We start from the raw sequence: 22,050 nt of genomic DNA, 5'->3' as shown, positions 1-22,050 counted from the left end.
GATTTGTATAATGTTGAGCGTGTGTTAATTTGGTACATTCTCTAACTATCAATCAATTATGTACCTTGCCCTAACGATTTGGTACTTATGACTACATGTAATACTGGAGGCTTTAAGATACAGTTTGATATTATCTTCTTCCGAGTAACCAATACAGCTATGCTACCGTCCATTATTAGGGACGGATTGGACTAGCGGTAGAGAGCTGGACTGCTAACCCGTAAGTCTCGAGTTCGAGTCTTGGTTCAAGTCATTAGACCGTCCCTGAGTCCACCCAACTCTGATGGGTACCTTACTCACGTTAGGGTAAGTAAAATCGGCTGGGCATAGAGCTGACCACACTGTCCCTTCATATGCCTTCATATATCAGTCTATCTAGACCTCTTTACAAAACGTCAACAGCACTTGAGGTGATATCACACAAGTTTTTAGGTTCACTTCTCTTCTGATAAGGAACCTAAATATAATCTCAGAAAGCACCCGGTAACTTTGGTAGGGACCATCGCGTGTCTGTTTATCAAACCAAACACAAACCACCCCCTAAACAACGCCCTCAACACCCCACCCCCTGAACAACGCCTTCAACACCCACCCCACCCCACCCCGGCAGCCGTACCTACAAAACTAAGTCAAGAAACTTTTCTTGCCGTCTAATCTTCTACCCAGCCACCACCAAAGTTTGAACTCGCCGATCACAACATTGGCCCAACTAAACCTTGTTTGCATAAAGCGAATTCGCCGGCAGAAATGACAAACCGCCTTTGGCGTACCCCCAAACATGTATGTTTCCTAACTGACATCGCTAGGGGGGGGGGAGGGGGAGGACAGTGTGGGGGTACCGTGAATGGGAGCTGGCACGTCCCGTATCGGCAGTTGGCGTCGCCGGGTTTTCATAATATTTGCGTAGAAAAAATATAGGCCAATCAACTTTCGTTTTCTCAGTCGTGTGTGAGTTTGAATGCGATGCGTTGTTATTGTTTAGAGAAGTAAAAGTGTTTGCTTGTAAGTTTGACTTCTAATGGCGTAATTATGAACACGGTAACGATTATCTGTTAATGTGCTGCTGTGTGACTCTTCTGTGTACAGTAGTCTGAACTGTAGTCAAGGCTTCATGGTCTAGTAGTAGTGTAGATTAGTAGTCAGGGTATATAGAGTACTATGCGTACAATAGTAGTCAGTAGTTAAGAACAAACGGTAAAGACGTTGCGATTATAGTATGACATAGATGAGCTACACCCAACATGTAACGAAGGATTCCATTGGTTGGTTGAGTTCAATGATTAGGATGGCATTGGTGACGTCATATGGTACCAGAGAACACTAGCGACACAAATGTTATTGAACATACAAAAAAACTTGTCAATCAGCGTTTAACGTGTTACCATCATCTTTTACCTGTTCGTACAAAATAAAAACATGTGGCAGATAAAGTAGAGTTAATCTGTTTCAATGAACTCGGCACATTTGGGGATGGTGTGGTCAGCGCTATACCCAGCCGCCTTAGCTTCCTTGACGTAAGTCAGGTACCCATCAGAGCAGGTGGACCCAGGGCGTCCTACACACTCTAGCGTGGGATCCGAACTCGAAACTTTCGGGCTAGCAGTCGCATCGCTCCCCACAACGTGTTTTACTGGTGCATATAATTGTGTAAACAAAAGGACAATTGAGTGGCTAGGCACTCCTGACCCTTAGGCTAAGGTGTGGGTTGGTCGGGCTAATATTGTTACAGCGATGCATAGAAATGTGAAATAAGGACTGAGCTTATCAAAGAAAATGTGTATTTCATAGTTTGAATATATATATATATATATATATATATATATATATATATATATATATATATATATATATATATATATATATATATATATATATATATATATATACATATATATACATATATATACATATATATATATATATGGAAATTCGAATTGTAAAACATATTAATTAGTTATTAATTAATATAAAAACATAACACCATATAGCGGCGTACAATGTATTATTTTAAAACTTGACAGACCGCCAGAAGTGCGCAAGACACAGACGTCTGCTATTGTATCGTCTGCCCACAGTAAAACTTACCGAAGACAGAAATAGGTCAACAGTCGAACAATCTTAGGTGTCGTCGCCCTAACTAAAGGTAAGATTCCTATACCTCTACGACTTTTTTCTTTCCACTGTACCTCTATTTCTAGGTCAACTACCATCTTGTTTCCTTACTTCATCGTAAACCCCCCCCCCAGTCATCTCAACTTCCATCTTGTTTCCTTACTTCCCCCTTACCCCTGTCATATCTCCTTATACTGGTACATCCCTTATTAGATAAGTTTACTTTTTAAACATGACCATTTTAACATTATCCCCCAGCCATGTATCCTCATAAAGCTACCTCCCTTATTAGCTAAGTTTACTTTTTAATGTGACCCTTTTAACGAGTGAATGTCAAACCTATACTGCAGGTGTCAAAACTAGGCTTGACGTTATCGATTAGCTGCGACAACCTTCGATTATCGGAAATCACCGATTACCACTAGCTTCAGGGCATGGCTTCGGGGGAGTGTTTGATCTAGGTTAGGGTTAGGATATTGTGTGTTGTTGTTAACTTTAACCAAAACTATACTGTAAAATATGTATTGATAATGTTTGAGTACAAGTGTCTACCGATATTTTGATCTTAGTTCTTGATCATAGGAGTCAGATGGTTACACGGACATGTACATATTGATCACTAGGGCAGAAGCTATTTGAATTTTGCTACTAGTTGAAGAATAGACAAATCCTGAACTCTAGTACTAAATCGTAGAGATTCGTCTCCAAGTCTTGAGTGGTTTAAGTCATAAGACAACATAACCATTTAATCAGCTTTACATATTGTATCTTTATAGCAGTCAGCATAAATCTGCAACTATATGAGTCACATAAAATGAGGCGGGGGGTGGGGGGGGGGGGGGGGGGTGCAGAAAACTAGAGCAGAAACATCTAAAGGAAAGTAAGCAAATAATTCCGTTAAATCCACGCAAACTTCTATCTGTGGAACAAACAAGGTTGCGACATTTACATAAATAATTTGAATGTATACAAATTCATACGGTTCTATATCAATATCCACATATACACTGATATGCAGAAAACTTTGAACTTCCTGCTTGTTAAATGTTTAAATGTATACCGGCGATATCAGAAAATATTACCTGTGATAGTAGATGAACAAGATACAACACGATTTTTGTAATTGATCAAAAATTCAGCAAGACCTGGCGAAAGCATTGCTTATGACTTGCTGTTATCGTTTCAAAACTTAGTTTTTAATCCGATAAAGCTATCTTAAAACGCGAATTAAATTAATTTAGTCTGAAAGTTATGCCATGATAAGGAGGGATGAGGGGCGGGTCAGTTTGACGTCAAGGTGGACAAGGAACAGCTCTAAGACAAGCTACATGACGCGCCCAGAGTGTGGGAGGAAGATTAGCATTAAACGTGAAGGTCATTTCTAGAGGCAGTTTATAAACGTAAGGGGGGGGGGGGGGGGGAGCTAGGTGTCTGTAGAATCGAAAGTGTTCAATGGAACAAAATCAAGCCAATGGAGTCAAGGGTTGATTTTTATCAGAATATGAATGGATTACTTGACCTCAGTGTATCAGCTAGCCAGAGTTCACTCATGTGAAAAACTTATCTCTAGTTGAACTGCACTCATTGGTAAAAGACAGCTAAAAGCATTTTTTTTTAATTTAATGTTAAAATCTTCATTTAAATAAAACGCTAATCTTTTTACAAGGTTAATTAGTCTCTGTTAAGACAAAGCCTCCGCCAATTAAAGACCTGATTAAGTGGTTCAGAAATTAGGTAAGGAGGTGGGGGATTAACGGCCACTAAACATTCGTGTTTCTGTTGACAAGCAACTTGGAGAGTTGCGACATAGACGTGTGCGGTATGTGTAGCACACACATCATGCGTCATTCGTTTGTTGTTATTTCAGTCAGTCTTGGGTCACAGGGTTTCTCTCCCTTGTTAAGAAGGATGGCAGTAGACTAAAAGTGTTCGGGACTTCTGTTTGTTTACATCTGTGGTATAGACTTATCCTTTGGTATGTTGTTTTACTATTTCTATACTTAATTGGTCTAAGCGTAAACATGTATGATCTATCCATCGCATCAACAAATTGTAAAATACATGTTACATCAGGAATCTTCCTTCTCGAGATTTGAAACATGTATTCTGGGGTCAGTTACACAGACGCAGGTTACTTTCACATCCTTACAGTAATAGGTTATCGTTTAAATCAAGGTTGTTGGTCATTCTAACTGTTGTACGTAGCTGTACGTAGCTTGTTATTTCAGTCAAAGTTTCCTGTAATGACATACGCAGGTCGTTGCAACCCCCCCCCCCCCCCAAACACACACATCGAAACTCACACCTTTAAAATATCTAGAACTATAAAGTATAAAGTAGAACACATATAAAATAACATGAATAATAACAAGCTTATAAATGAACAAATAATAAATTAAACATATATTTTCTATGGCAATAATAATTAAAAATACAAACTTCAGACGCAAGATACATTGAAAATATTTTTTTTTGTTAAAGATTTTTTTTTTTTTACTTTACTACTGTATCTAAAACAATGTATACTTTTTTTTCTAATCTTTAGTGCATTATTATAAATATTTTTATATTTACATTCCGCTTAACCAATATATATCCAGAACGTTGGTCAGATAGGAGTCAAATCCCTAAGTTGTCACTACCCCTCCCCTTTTAGCTTCGCAAAACTTTCAGAACTTGTGTTACGTAAGCCCCAGCCTTAAGTAGAATGTTTATCCAAGGGTTAAGAGCATGCATTATAAAAAAAAGCTTCGGCTTACCTGGTTTTAAAGACAGTCACGTAATTCGAGGTGATCGATATCCAGAGCAAAAAAATATGCATGGGAGTTTCTTTAACGAAATATTTGTCTACACCTACTCTGACCGTACAAGCAATTAGAGTTCACTGCACCTTAAATAGACAGTTTAGGAATGGTAGAATTAGAGTTCACTGCACATGTAAATAGACAGTTTAGGAATGGTAGAATTAGAGTTCACTGCACATGTAAATAGACAGTTTAGAAATGAAGGAATTAGAGTTAACTGCACATTTGGGAATGTGAATGGGTGGAACTAATGCTCCTGTAAATAGGATAGTTTAGGAATGTGAAAAGAGTGGAATAACGTCATTCAGCGTGATGTGGTGTATCTGGGTTACCTCGAGAAGAGGGGTGAGGGTGGGGGGGGGGATTGCAGAACGAGATACAATTACTCATGCATAACCAGCATACTGGACTAGAGATACAGGTGGGGAGACACCTGTTTGACACCCGTACGTCTAGCGACACACCTTCCCATCATTGGTAGCTATGTTTACGTTGTGTTTAGGGCAGATATTGAATAGACGACTCTGTTTGGTGGTTTTATTTGTATGTTTAATCCGCCAAGATAGAGACCTTTGGCTTTGGTCGTGATGGGTGCGGTCCTGGGTAATACACAATGTTCATCTGGTGATTTTGTCATCGTGTTTATTTAATTTCCACATTGAAACTGACGAATAAAATTAGTATACTGTTGTAGTCAAATGGATTAAGTCAGAGTTTGTATGAAGATGTTTATTTGAGCCGGTAGATAGTAACACATCCAACATCTTGTAGTTGGCTGATGAGCTCCCAGCTCCATCTCTTCAAGTGGTCATCGCTGGACATCACCATGGTACAACCGCCGATCAGCAAACCTTGGTTAAGAGGTTCCCACCCTAATCCCACACCTCTATGTAGCTGGTCTCAAAGCTGCGTTTAGTTGTATCATGTTGAAGCATATATAAATTTCTTATGATTTTTGTTTGTTTTTAATCAAACAACATTTTAAACATGCCCATCTCTAGGCAATTATCTAATTCAGATAATAAACTAAAACACATATTTTAATGAACTTGGTATTATTTTGCCACCTGGGTGCGTAATATAGAAAAAAATGATATTACCAAGCGAGTTAAAGCGACTGTTGTTGGGTTGTGGACAAATCTTTGAAACCAACCAAAACAAACCTCCTTATAATGGTATTAGTTCAAAGACATTAATGTTAATGGTTAATTTGTTGAGAAATATCCTCATAAAACCAGGATTTAAACGGCCGGCGATCTACGAACAGGATTTAATATCCTATCTGGCTCATTGGTTGTGTTTAGCCCCCATGGTTCTTTAACTTGGATCTACGAACAGGATTTAATATCCTACCTGGCTCATTGGTTGTGTTTAGCCCCCATGAACAGGATTTAATATCCTACCTGGCTCATTGGTTGTGTTTAGCCCCCATGAACAGGATTTAATATCCTACCTGGCTCATTGGTTGTGTTTAGCCCCCATGAACAGGATTTAATATCCTACCTGGCTCATTGGTTGTGTTTAGCCCCCATGAACAGGATTTAATATCCTACCTGGCTCATTGGTTGTGTTTAGCCCCCATGAACAGGATTTAATATCCTACCTGGCTCATTGGTTGTGTTTAGCCCCCATGAACAGGATTTAATATCCTACCTGGCTCATTGGTTGTGTTTAGCCCCCATGAACAGGATTTAATATCCTACCTGGCTCATTGGTTGTGTTTAGCCCCCATGAACAGGATTTAATATCCTACCTGGCTCATTGGCTGTGTTTAGACCCCATGAACAGGATTTAATATCCTACCTGGCTCATTGGCTGTGTTTAGACCCCATGAACAGGATTTAATATCCTACCTGGCTCATTGGCTGTGTTTAGACCCCATGAACAGGATTTAATATCCTACCTGGCTCATTGGCTGTGTTTAGACCCCATGAACAGGATTTAATATCCTACCTGGCTCATTGGCTGTGTTTAGACCCCATGGTTCATTAACTTGATACCTCCACCCCGTGGTGTTCCGCCTTCAGACTTCACTTCAAAAGAAAACACACCTATATTTCTTCTCTAACGCTGAACTTTAATTATTCAATCTGTCACGAGGAACAAATTCTTCCGCAGCCGTTAGTTTAAAATTTTCAATAGCCACGTTGGCACTTCAAAAGTTTAAAAATGTCTCAAAAAAAAAAATATTAACAATTTTTTATTTTCATATTAGCTTAGTGATAAAACATGCTTGAAATATGTATTTAAGAATTCTAAACTTGAATGCAAAATATATTTCTTGTCATTATTTATTTTTAAAAAAGGCTAAATATAGTAACACAAGTAATGGCCTTTAACTCTGTATTGTAGCGGAATTCAGCTGGCATTCATCCATCCCTGTGACTCTACAGCCCATGAAGGGCTTTGGTCTACTTCACCACTTTCCTTCACTTGTCTGCTGTCTGTCTTCTTCCTTGTGTGGAATCAAACCTTCTGTAAGTCTGTCTCCACATCATCCTTCTGAGCCTTGGTCTACCTTTTGGTCGTTGCCATTTAGTGTGTAAGTCACACACCACTTTGCTCACTCTTTGACGTAATATTCTTTCCAGTTTGTAAGGAAAACCCCGTACATTTTACCCAGAGCTAGTTATTTTTTTTTCATTCCGGATTTACATTCCCACAGTATGTGTCACACACGATGTTTTAACAAAAAGTTATTTTATTCTCCTTGTTGTGTGTCATGTTTGTTGTATTTGTGAGATTAGCACCTGACTAAAATTGGTTGTATCAATAGTTAGATTAGCACCTGACTAAAATTGGTTGTATTCATAGTTAGATTAGCACCTGACTAAAATTGGTTGTATTCTTAGTTAGATTAGCATCTGACTAAAATTGGTTGTATCAATAGTTAGATTAGCACCTGACTAAAATTGGTTGTATTCATAGTTAGATTAGCATCTGACTAAAATATGTTGTATTGTTGGTGAGATTAGCATCTGGCTAAAATCTAACGAACCTAAATGTAATCCGCTTACCGAGTGCTAATAAAAGACACCGAAACTGTTTACTAACATGACGAAACTGATGTTTTGCTGAACAAAGTTCTGGTTCTTATTGGAGCATTAGGGGGAAGGGGGGGGGGTCAAATTTTAGTGTTGTAGAATTGATTTCATTTTCGTATTTAAAAACATCAAAAGGGGTCAATTTTTTTTTTAGATCCCGCGTCTAAGTCTTGCGTGCATCATAGTTGGGCTGAGGATTTGCGACAGGTACCGTGAGGGTGTCCACGTGTTGTGAAACCATTGGGGCGTGAAATTAACGGCCAACCCTGCGCGAGCCATAAAGTATAACTATCTTACAAAGACTATCCCAATCCTCACCCACACAGCCCTCGTCAAAAGCTCATTGATGCGTTCCTTCCCCTGCTACTTACGTTACTGAAACAACGTCACGTTATCAACCAACGCTTAAAATAGACACAAACCGATAAATGCCAGTGACGTCAGTCTTCGCGAGACACTGAGACACGCCCACTGACAACATACCCAACTGACATACACAAGTGGTGCGACATGCACTAGGGGTCGTCGTTAACAAATGCTAACTTCACTTGAACGGTATACTTATAAATGTAGTACACGAATCTACTACAATAAATCTCTCAATTTCTCCGTGGATATACAAGTTGGTCTCGAGACTTAAGTGGATGGCGTGGGAGATTGGTTTTATGAGAATAGTAAATGGTATTTAACTAAACCGGAATCGCTAGATATATTATCTCTCTCTCTCTCTCTCTCTCTCTCTCTCTCTCTCTATATATATATATATATATATATATATATATATATATATATATATATATTAGGAAATACAAGACACAGAGACGTATTCCATTACACTCCAACTGACAGAAAATGCGATGTAATATAAGAAAATTTGTATTTTATCTAGAAATATTATTTTGTGTTAGTAGGTTATTAAGTTTTAAAACATTTCTTATATATATATATATATATATATATATATATATATATATATATATATATATATATATATATATATATATATATATATATATATATATATATATATATATATATATATATATATATATATATATATATATATATACATATATATACACACATATATATACACACATATATATATATATATATATATATATATATATATATATATATATATATATATATATTTATATATATATCGATTTATATATAGGTAAGTGTGTGTATGTAAGAGCCTTTGATATAAAGCAGCTGCCATAAAATTTTCTCCCAATGCTAAGCCACGTCATGAGATCACAGTTATTATCCCACGATAGATAGAGAGAGCGAAATCGTCAACAATAACAGACATACATACGTACACGCCTATCTCCATTCATCGAAGCTACCCGCCATTTTTTATTGCCATCGTGTGCTATTTAATCTGCGGCCCATTCAGCCCCCGTAGAGTGTGGGTACGTGCTTCGTACGGTGTATGGCGCATGACAGGCTTATCTTTTCACTGTTGGCTAAATAATATCGCGAGACCAAATAGGTAAAAGTTGTTTTATCTTGAGAGTGCTTTCCCACTATGTGCGTAGTTTGTGGAATTATTCCTGCACTGTTGTAATTCCAGGGAAGTAAATATTGTGTTTATTTGTGCGAATAATATATAACGTATTCCTTATACTAAAGATTAAAAATACAGATTGTCAAAATTCAAGAAAGGAAATTCTACATAAAACAAGGGGAAGCAACTACTATATTTTATTTCAGGGGCAGAGAGCTAGCCTAGCAACGAATCGTTAATGATAGGGAAAGTTTATGATATGGGGGATAAACACAGGGGCAAGTAATCGATGTTTGCGTCTAGTTTAGACGAGTAAATGTAAACTATACGTATACTAAGTTTGTGTCAGTAGCAGTATTATTCATCTGTTGAGATAAAAAAGTAGGTTAAAAAGTAAGTTATTTGTAAGTTATTTTCATTAAGATTATATAATCCTGATTATCTCATGCGGTTCGCCAAACTTACTTGGTTTCATTAAGATTATATAATCCTGATTATCTCATGAGATTCGCCAAACTAACTTGGTTTCATTAAGATTATATAATCCTGATTATCACATGAGGTACGATATGGATTTTGTGAAGCACCTAAAATAAAGTTATAAGAAGTACTCAAAGGATTAAAATCATAGTCTTTGTGTATCATAAATATCTGTGTGAGGGATATATCTGTGTTTAAGTTAGCAACACTAGCACACACCATGACTTCCCAAGACTTCTTCTCAACCTTTCTCTTAGCACTGCCACTCCGCAAAACTACACACCCGAACACTACACACCCGAACACTACACACCCGAACACTACCCCCACCACTACCCCCACCACTACACCAAACTATATCCCCACACTACCTCTACACTACTCTCATCACGGCCATAACACTACCCCCACACTCCCCCCAAACTACTTCACACTCCCCCCCCCCCCCCCAACACAACACTCAGACTACCCTTACACTACCCCCGCATACTATCTCTTATTAACACCATAACATTTCAAAATAAAAATTAATGTATGCTTATTTTGTATTTTTATTTATTTCCAGATTTAACTGTTGTGATTCTTCAATTTAACTAAACTTTAAGATGGATTCGTTCTCGCGGGATTTCACATAGATTTCTACGCGAGACATTTCACACAGTTTTCTATGCGAGACATTTCACACAGTTTTCTCTGAATATTGTGTAAACCATATCGGATTGCATATCAAATCTTAGGATTAGACACTGCTACGCTTCTTTTATCAACTTGATCAACATAGCACCAACATTATCAACATTCTATCAACACCCGCTACCCAGCAAGGCTTGAGAGAGGTCTTGGTTGACTCGGTTGGTAAGTCTTCCATAGCCAGCTTTCATTGTTCATTTGTCAAGTATTTTGTAATGCATCCAGCCTCGTTCCCATTCCATAGGGTTATGCTATCTTGAAGACTGTTGACATACCTTATGTCTGTACTAATACATCACTGCAATCCCCCCCCCCCCCCCCCTCCCCTTAACCGACACGCCCATCCATCTATTCAAAGACATTTTACAAGAACATAATCTTATTTTATGCGACTTGTTTCAATATTCTTATCTTTACAGGAGGAAGTGAGGCTATACTCAGACGAATGATTTTAATTTTTATTTATGGTTTGCAAAGTCTAACTACCCTCTTTGAATAATATTCACATTACACATTTTTACACGCCAATCTTCACAGCAGGTGGAACTAATATTTCGCGTTTTACCAACCAGATTGAAAAGCTAATTGCGAAGATTTGGATATTAATTTCCGCTTGTCGTAGCTGACAGGCTATGTTTTTTTTTCTTCTCTTTCTTGTCCTGTAACCTAACCGCGTCTTTCGGTGCACCTAAAGTTGCACGCCATTGCACCACCTGTTCTTTGAGAACCAGTTTCACGAGAGTCGTCTGTTGCACATACTATTTCAAGCCATAGCATGTCGGGACAACAAAACAGCGTGATACTGCACTTTGTTTCAGTAAATAGAATATTATTTGTCGACTGCACTTTGTTTCAGTAAATAGAATATTATTTGTGTTCGATTGCACAGGTCTTAAGACGGGATTCCCGACGGTTAACCTAACGTTGGTTCATGCCTTTCCTTGTTGAAGAGGGAATAAAATATGTTTGCCATGCATTGATGCTCATGGCTGAACACGTAAACAGTTGATAAGGTCATCGTATCTTGTATCATGTATAACAGATGATAAGGTCCTTGCATATTGTATCATGTATTACAGTTGATAAGGGAATTGTATCTAGTATTATAGTTGATAAGTTCATTGTATCTTGTATCATGTATGACAGTTAAGGTCCTTGTATCTTGTAGCAACAATACCATGACCTGTCTTGGTATATTCCCAGCTCTCGCCAACTCCTCTCCCCCCCCCCCCCCCACACCACCACCAATTCAGCAACACCCACCCTATTTTTATCAAGCAGTGGGTCCAGGTTTATGTGTGTTGGCATAAAGAGCAGACGCAATATAACAGTCCTAGAAGATATTTAAATTTTTAAGAGCTAGCGGATGTGCAAGGATTTAACACAGATCGCGCATGCGTTAAATGCATATTGTGTGAAGTGGTTCAAGCGATAAAACTCCAAACTTAATGGTCACGAACATGCTGGCTGTACATGTACACAAAAACGTTTTAGTCGGTAACATGCTGGGTGTCAATGTACACAAACATGTTGTCAGAAACACGATAGGTGTACATGTACAGAGTACAAGAACACAAGTCGTCTCAAAACTTGGATTGTGTAACATTTGACATTTGTATTCTTCGACTTATTTGTCTAAAGTAAGCCAAGCCACTATGTATATTCTGTTGCCCTAAAGCTAGTTCGTCATCTATGCTACGTCAGACCTCTCTATAAACACAATGTCTTTCTTGAAATACCATGTACATCAAATTCCTTTTGTCATATTGAGAATTCTATGTGTTGTCAATTTGTTACTGTTACACTGATATACTGTGCCTTCAATGACTGTTAAATTCTAAAGTCTCCTTTCTACCCGCGACAAAGCCCCTAGTTAATATAGATTTAAGGCGTTGATAACTTTTTGTATGAATTGTTTGTTTTTCTTCCTATATTACGTTATCAAACTTTGAACATAAACACACCGCTTTGTGTTTATGTTCATGAAAGCTATGTTTGTGTAACATAACAAGAAGTTCTGTTATGCTATACCTGGCGTGTCGACACAGAATTGATAGGATACAATTGCGGACATTTGGAGAATCACGACACAGGACTGATAGGATACAATTGTGGACATTTGGAGAATCACGACTAGAACTGATAGGATACTATTGTGGACATTTGGAGAATCACGACACAGGACTGATATCAATGTGGACATTTGCAGAATTTTGACACAAGAATGACCTGTCTGAACCGCTTTCATCGGTGGGGTCCGATTTGGACAACTGGCCAGCTACAATAACTTATGTTACATGTAGGATCATTATTGTTTTTTAAAGAATTGTTTAAGAATTCCATTTTAAAAAGGGTACAAAACACGTATCTAATGTCAACAGCCTTAACCTAAACTAAAAACGCAATTTGCATAAACGTATTTATCAATATTCTACCCAGCGGGGAGTCGTCTTTAACACAGCGATACGGTGGTAAACAGCCCGCAGTAGACCTGGGTCACGCTTGATAACTTGCACCCCAAGACTACGTACAGGCTACAAGAAACGTTACACACGCTAGAAACGTTACAGCCGCTAGAAACGTTACAGCCGCTAGAAACGTTACAGACGCTAGAAACGTTACAGACGCTAGAAACGTTACAGCCGCTAGAAACGTTACAGCCGCTAGAAACGTTACAGCCGCTAGAAACGTTACAGACGCTAGAAACGTTACAGCCGTTAGAAACGTTACACCAGCATAAACGTTACAGCCGCTAGAAACGTTACAGCCGCTAGAAACGCTACAGCCGCTAGAAACGTTACAGCCGCTAGAAACGTTACACGCTAGATACGTTACACACGCTAGAAACGTTACAGCCGCTAGAAACGTTACAGCCGCTAGAAACGTTACAGCCGCTAGAAACGTTACAGCCGCTAGAAACGTTACACACGCTAGAAACGTTACAGCCGTTAGAAACGTTACATCCGCTAGAAACGTTACAGCCGCTAGAAACGTTACACACGCTAGAAACGTTACAGCCGTGAGAAACGTTACAGCCGTGAGAAACGTTACAGCCGCTAGAAACGTTACATCCGCTAGAAACGTTACACGCTAGATACGTTACAGCCGCTAGAAACGTTACATCCGCTAGAAACGTTACAGCCGCTAGAAACGTTACAGCCGCTAGAAACGTTACACACGCTAGAAACGTTACAGCCGCTAGAAACGTTACAGCCGCTAGAAACGTTACAGCCGCTAGAAACGTTACACACGCTAGAAACGTTACACACGCTAGAAACGTTACACACGCTAGAAACGTTACACGCTAGATACGTTACAGCCGCTAGAAACGTTACACACGCTAGAAACGTTACACCCGCTAGAAAGGTTACAGCCGCAAGATACGTTACACACGCTAGAAACGTTACACACGCTAGAAACGTTACAGCCGCTAGAAACGTTACAGCTGCTACAAACGTTACAGCCGCTAGAAACGTTACACACGCTAGAAACGTTACACACGCTAGAAACGTTACAGCAGCTAGAAACGTTACAGCCGCTAGAAACGTTACACACGCTAGAAACGTTACACACGCTAGAAACGTTACACTCGCTAGAAACGTTACAGCCACTAGAAAAGTTACACACGCTAGAAACGTTACACACGCTAGAAACGTTACAGCCGCTAGAAACGTTACAGCCGCTAAAAACGTTACACCCGCTAGAAACGTTACACACGCTAGAAACGTTACACACGCTAGAAACGTTACAGCCGCTAGAAACGTTACAGCCGCTAGAAACGTTACACCAGCATAAACGTTACAACCGCTAGAAACGTTACAGCCGCTAAAAACGTTACACCCGCTAGAAACGTTACAGCCACAAGATACGTTACACACGCTAGAAACGTTACACACGCTAGAAACGTTACAGCCGCTAGAAACGTTACAGCCGCTAGAAACGTTACACACGCTAGAAACGTTACACACGCTAGAAACGTTACACACGCTAGAAACGTTACACACGCTAGAAACGTTACAGCCGTTAGAAACGTTACACCAGCATAAACGTTACAGCCGCTAGAAACGTTACAGCCACTAGAAACGTTACAGCCGCTAGAAACGTTACACACGCTAGAAACGTTACAGCCGCTAGAAACGTTACAGCAGCTAGAAACGTTACAGCCGCTAGAAACGTTACAGCCGCTAGAAACGTTACACACGCTAGAAACGTTACACACGCTAGAAACGTTACACACGCTAGAAACGTTACAGCCGCTAGAAACGTTACAGCCGCTAGAAACGTTACACACGCTAGAAACGTTACACACGCTAGAAACGTTACACACGCTAGAAACGTTACAGCAGCTAGAAACGTTACAGCCGCTAGAAACGTTACACACGCTAGAAACGTTACACTCGCTAGAAACGTTACAGCCGTGAGAAACGTTACAGCCGTGAGAAACGTTACAGCCGCTAGAAACGTTACATCCGCTAGAAACGTTACAGCCGCTAGAAACGTTACAGCCGCTAGAAACGTTACACACGCTAGAAACGTTACACACGCTAGAAACGTTACACACGCTAGAAACGTTACAGCCGCTAGAAACGTTACAGACGCTAGAAACGTTACAGCCGCTAGAAAAGTTACACACGCTAGAAACGTTACAGCCGCTAGAAACGTTACACACGCTAGAAACGTTACAGCCGCTAGAAACGTTACAGACGCTAGAAACGTTACACACGCTAGAAACGTTACAGCCGCTAGAAACGTTACAGCAGCTAGAAACGTTACAGCCGCTAGAAACGTTACAGCCGCTAGAAACGTTACAGCCGCTAGAAAAGTTACACACGCTAGAAACGTTACAGCCGCTAGAAACGTTACAGCCGCTAGAAACGTTACAGCCGCTAGAAAAGTTACAGCCGCTAGAAAAGTTACACACGCTAGAAACGTTACAGCCGCTAGAAACGTTACAGCCGCTAAAAACGTTACAGCCGCTAAAAACGTTACACACGCTAGAAACGTTACAGCCGCTAGAAACGTTACAGCCGCTAGAAACGTTACACACGCTAGAAACGTTACACACGCTAGAAACGTTACAGCAGCTAGAAACGTTACAGCCGTTAGAAACGTTACACACGCTAGAAACGTTACACACGCTAGAAACGTTACAGCCGATAAAAACGTTACAGCCGCTAGAAACTTTACACCCGCTAGAAACGTTACAGCCGCTAGAAACGTTACACCCTCTAGAAACGTTACACCCGCTAGTAACGTTACAGACGTGAGAATGTATACCAGTATACATTATTACTCTCCTATCATATATCAGAACTGATGTTGATGTTTTTTACATTCGCCATGCGCACACAAATACAGATCATTATTTATATGAGATCATGTAGAAAAATGTACCAATACCAATAAAAACAATAATGTATGTTAAAATTATTTGCTTACAATGAACGTTGATTATTTTAATTAGCACTAGACGTATAAATAAAACCAAATTCAAGAAATTACTACATTTGTACGTGGAGTTTAAAAACTCTTAAAATACTTTCCTTCTGTTTGTAACAACGTTGTAAACTCTAGGCCCAAAGTAGTGTCACGATGCGTTTAGCATCGCTAATTTATTTGAAAAGCGTTTTTGAATTCGAATCGGATCCCGCACAATGGATGAACGTGTTCTCTAACCGTTTCTACCACCAGACTGAAGACTTGCATAGAACAAACGGCGTCAGTAGATCTTTTCTTTACCAAACACAGGCTAAGCTCTAACTTACGCTAAACCGGTTTTTTTTTAATATGAACTATTCAGTTGGATTTTACACTTGAAATGACATGAATGACATTCTGATGTCATCATCTTTGAGAAAAGCTGAAATATTCTTTTTCTGTTATTTGAACTTCATGGTCGGGTAGTAGCCTGATAAATAGTGATGGCGAACGGTTTGAAAAGACTCGAACAGACAGTGGCAGAGTGGTGTAGCGAGATGGATGGGGCCATTGCTAGTCGGAGGGGAAAGACGCGCCAATGTCTTTGAGCAGCCTAGGCTTGGGGGCAGATGTATTGGTGTTAGTGATGTATGTATACAATGTCAACACAGGGAACACATACATTTGGGGCAGATGTATTGGTGTTAGTGATGTATGCATACAATGTCAACATAGGGTACACATACATTGGGGGCAGATGTATTGGTGTTAGTGATGTATGTATACAATGTCAACATAGGGTACACATACATTGGGGGCAGATGTATTGGTGTTAGTGATGTATGTATACAATGTCAACACAGGGTACACATACATTGGGGGCAGATGTATTGGTGTTAGTGATGTATGTATACAATGTCAACATAGGGTACACATACATTGGGGGCAGATGTATTGGTGTTAGTGATGTATGTATACAATGTCAACACAGGGTACTCATACATTGGGGGCAGATGTATTGGTGTTAGTGATGTATGTATACAATGTCAACATAGGGTACACATACATTGGGGGCAGATGTATTGGTGTTAGTGATGTATGTATACAATGTCAACACAGGGTACTCATACATTGGGGGCAGATGTATTGGTGTTAGTGATGTATGTATACAATGTCAACACAGGGTACTCATACATTGGGGGCAGATGTATTGGTGTTAGTGATGTATGTATACAATGTCAACACAGGGTACTCATACATTGGGGGCAGATGTATTGGTGTTAGTGATGTATGTATACAATGTCAACATAGGGTACACATACATTGGGGGCAGATGTATTGGTGTTAGTGATGTATGTATACAATGTCAACATAGGGTACACATACATTGGGGGCAGATGTATTGGTGTTAGTGATGTATGTATACAATGTCAACACAGGGTACTCATACATTGGGGGCAGATGTATTGGTGTTAGTGATGTATGTATACAATGTCAACATAGGGTACACATACATTGGGGGCAGATGTATTGGTGTTAGTGATGTATGTATACAATGTCAACATAGGGTACACATACATTGGGGGCAGATGTATTGGTGTTAGTGATGTATGTATACAATGTCAACATAGGGTACACATACATTGGGGGCAGATGTATTGGTGTTAGTGATGTATGTATACAATGTCAACACAGGGTACACATACATTGGGGGCAGATGTATTGGTGTTAGTGATGTATGTATACAATGTCAACATAGGGTACACATACATTGGGGGCAGATGTATTGGTGTTAGTGATGTATGTATACAATGTCAACATAGGGTACACATACATTGGGGGCAGATGTATTGGTGTTAGTGATGTATGTATACAATGTCAACACAGGGTACTCATACATTGGGGGCAGATGTATTGGTGTTAGTGATGTATGTATACAATGTCAACATAGGGTACACATACATTGGGGGCAGATGTATTGGTGTTAGTGATGTATGTATACAATGTCAACATAGGGTACACATACATTTGGGGCAGATGTATGGTGTTTGTGATGTATGTATACAATGTCAACACAGGGTACACATACATTTGGGGCAGATATATGGTGTTACAGATGTTTTTATACAATGTCAACACAGGGTACACATACATTGGGGGCAGATGTATTGGTGTTAGTGATGTATGTATACAATGTCAACATAGGGTACACATACATTTGGGGCAGATGTATTGGTGTTAGTGATGTATGCATACAATGTCAACACAGGGACACATAATAAAAAGAGCGGGATTTTTACTAGCCAAGCAGGAGAAAATCAAATTTTTTTGTCCCATTGTGCCGTGTTTGTAGTTACTTAACTTCGTGCTGAATGTATGCGTTCAAGTTGATTGTGTTGTTGTATTGCCATTTCGTACAGAGGCGTAGCGATGGGGGGGGGCCAGGGGGGTACATATGTCCCCGGGCGCCGACCTTAGGGGGCGCCAAAATGGGTTGTAAAAACAAATTAAAATGTCATTTTAGCTGCATTTTTATAGTTTGAGGGGGAGGGGGTGCAAAACGAAAATTTGAGGGGGGGGGGTGGAAATCGAAAATTTGCCCCCGAGGGGGCGACAAATTGAAAGTTTGTCCCCGAGCGCCGGGAAGTCGCTACGCCTCTGATTTCGTACATCGTAAAGGCAATAACAGTGGACGGGTAGAAAGTCACATTATACAATAGGTGTTGGTGAATATTTTGATCTGAAAAAATCAATGTAACTCATTGTGTGAGTCAAGTTTTGGTCAACAAAAGGAATGCATCGAGACTAATGCTACTTACTGTGGGGTTGTTGTTTTTATTTTACGTTTTTCTTTTGAATGATAAAATTGTCTCCTCTAAGATTTCTTGCTTGGTCCAAAGGCAACAAATATAAGTCGCAATGGATCTACTTGTCTTGTTTCTAACTATGTAAGCCTACCAAATTTACACTGCATAAACAAGAGGAATTTGTCAAAGGCTTATACAATGTTCTTAAAGATTTATCTTGATCCAGAGTATCTTCCCATCCCTGTTTTATCTAATTACATGACTGTTACCACATGTCGACCTATAGACCTTACCCTAATTTTTAACCAAAGCATGTACCAAACTGTAGACCCAATTTAGTGATAAGCTTTTAGTTAAAGACACCTAAGCAAATGAATATTTCTAAAAATAGTCCTATAATGTCTATTCACAAAAACTAAAACTCTTTTTTTGTTCAGGTGTACTGCTAGAAGTCAACTATTAGAGGTGAGCTGTAACAGGTGAACTGAAGTAAACTAACAGGTGCCCTGAGGTAAACTAACATGGCGCCACCTGGGAAAGGCTACGAGAGAGAGCAGCGACCCAGCGTGTACAGAGAAACTGCTAACGACCTAACTCACGTGTACAACGGACACACCCGCCACAACTCACAACTCAACGGCCACCACGCCCAGCAGACCCAGGGGGCCAAGCCAAACGGCCGGCCCAGCTCTGGCCACAACCAGATGGCCCCGCACCAGTCTCGCCACACGCGGGTGGCCAGCGATCAAATCTACCCGGCCAAACCCCCGTCACGTCACAGCCCTCAACCGCCCAACAACGTGGAGATCTACAGCCACAAAGAGCAGCAGAACTTAAAAGCCATAGAAAAATACCATCTGAAGGAGAAGAACATTGTCCGCGAAGGCAAGCACGCAGCCGCGGTGGATCAGCTGTATGAGAACGACCTCCACAACGTCCGCGTGATTCCCGCACAGAAAACGTCAAACAAAGATGACCCGCATGTGACCTACTTACCTAACGGGATGGTGTCCGAACCCCAGACAACATCTGACCATAAATACATTCAGCGTTACCTGAGTCTTAACGTCCACCAGCATAACGGGGTGCCAGCTTCACAGGAGATCCAGCGCCTAGAGCACAGACATCCAGAACACAGACATCAGGAAAACAGACAGGAAAACAGACATCAGGAAAACAGACATCAGGAAAACAGACATCAGGAAAACAGACATCCAGAAAGCAGACATCCAACCAACCCTGAACAAGGCTCGGATCTGAGGACGTCCTTTGACCCCCTGAAAGACAGACACATGTGGACGATGTGGCGGACGGCGGTCAACGGTCGCATCGTCGACGAGGTCCGGAAACTGGAGCGCATCAAGTCCGAGAAAGGGTCGGAGGCGTCGTTTCAGCTGGACGCCAACTCGCCGGGCGTTTACGGGCGCGCGATCGTCGCCCCTCCTTTGAGGAGGTTCATCAAACTGGACCAAGAGAACCCGCCCGTGGTCAACACGATGGCCAACTACGGCCAAGGGAACCTGCATCAGGACCAGTTCATATACTACGGCTTGCCTCGAGTTCAAGTAACATACCCCAAGCCTCATCCAAAATAACGCGACGTTTATTGCTCCATTCCAATCGTCTGCTCAATAACGGAACACACTTCAGAAGAAATCAGATCTCTGAAATCTGCCAAACATGAAACTAATTATTATTTTTCTATTTGTGAGTTCTAATTGATTTGTGCCAATACACAGCAACGGTTATAAATAAGACTTTGTTTATACTGATTGTAACAACATTGGTAATTTGTGGTTTCACCAAACTGTCACGGAGTTTCTCAAGTGGTGCTAACTATACTATTCTCAGCATTTACACACAAAGACAACAATTTAGACAAAAGAGTTAAATCATGAAAAAAAAAATACAACTTCCGTGTTTCAAGTGAAGACTGGAGATGTTAAACGATTGGTTGACCCAGTTATGGTTTAGACATCCTCACCTGGTATCCTAACAAACACTTCCTGCGGGAAGTAAATCATCAAGAGACAAATGAAGACACATATCTGCCAGGACTATATGTGGAGTTGGATGTTTATGAATGGTATCCATGACAACCGACAACCGTGTAAGAACGCACGTGAAAGTGAGGTCTAGTAGTTCCAGGGAGACAGGATGGCGCAGTGGTTGATGTATGAATACGTCTGGATTCCCTTGTCATGCACGAACGAGTCTGATGCACTCTATGTTTACATTGTTTTTGTACTTTGTAAAACTTTTTGAAACAAAACAAGCTATAATGAGAAAGAGGATATAGATCTACAAGCGATTCATATTGTGTATAAGAATTGTTTTACTGATGTTAGTTGAGTTAAAAATGTAAACAGAACTTCGCGCGTTTGTTCAATGGTAAAACGATTATGGATTTAATTTACTACCTCGATTTTGTATAAGTATAAGCTGTTTGGTTGAGGTGTGTGGTCCTGTGATAGAGCTATTGATACCTAATCTTAATACCTAGAGTTCGTTTCCAAGCTTATCTGAACGTGCTCGACTGAAGTCGGGGAAAGTAATATCAACTGATTGTAATGGAGATCACAATATCCATTCTAAGGTCCGAGTCATAGTAACATATGAAATCTATTTCATCTACAATACGGGCCGCTATTTCTAATTGTGTACATTACTACACATCTGTACGCATGTTTTCTGAAGCTAACAGATCAAATTTAGTTGTACACAACTTCAACTATGCGCAGGTATACCTGTATATATTACAATTATAAAGAGTGCTTATTTCAAGATGTTACTTATTTATTTTAAAACAAACTGCAGTTATATTTATTAATACATATTATATTTATTCATCTATATCAACAAAATACTGTTACGAGCTGACGTTGAAATAAAATTGTGTATTAGATTTGTATTAGCATAATATATGTTATTAGAGCTAACAGAGAAATATGGTCTAAGGGTTTCAATAGTATGACCAAACTCATACTAGATATGTCACAATAGTGAAACAGTTTTATCTAAATGAGGTGTCATCTTCATTTTTCGCAACGACCATTGGCGCATGATGCATAAACAATTGAACACCTTTTCGTCCTTTCTCTAGCTAGAACCTCTGCCTGTTGAGATGTTAGGCTTTTTTCCTTCAACACTTTCTCCGTTGATCTTCTTCATGTTTCTTT

The 22,050-nt window shown here is 39.8% G+C and overlaps 1 protein-coding gene and 1 long non-coding RNA gene across 2 annotated transcripts; both read left to right on the top strand.

The window, feature by feature from the left end:
* Nucleotides 1–2,030: 2,030 nt before the first annotated feature.
* On the top strand, nucleotides 2,031–19,367 carry LOC131949172 (uncharacterized). Its single transcript, XR_009388127.1, has 3 exons — nucleotides 2,031–2,143; nucleotides 10,522–10,811; nucleotides 19,309–19,367. It is a non-coding gene; the product is annotated as an uncharacterized LOC131949172 (long non-coding RNA).
* LOC131949169 (uncharacterized) lies at nucleotides 19,362–21,774 on the top strand. Its single transcript, XM_059310960.1, has one exon. The coding sequence runs from the start codon at nucleotides 19,393–19,395 to the stop codon at nucleotides 20,464–20,466; it is 1,074 nt and encodes a 357-aa protein (XP_059166943.1). The 5' UTR covers nucleotides 19,362–19,392; the 3' UTR covers nucleotides 20,467–21,774.
* The last annotated feature ends 276 nt before the right edge of the window (nucleotides 21,775–22,050 follow it).

This window comes from Physella acuta, unplaced genomic scaffold (genome assembly GCF_028476545.2).
Source record: "Physella acuta isolate Inbredline_101_S28 unplaced genomic scaffold, ASM2847654v3 ptg000677l, whole genome shotgun sequence".
Lineage (NCBI taxonomy): Eukaryota > Metazoa > Mollusca > Gastropoda > Physidae > Physella > Physella acuta.
Note: the sequence above shows the minus strand (reverse complement) of the source record. Positions and strands in the feature narration are given on the sequence as shown.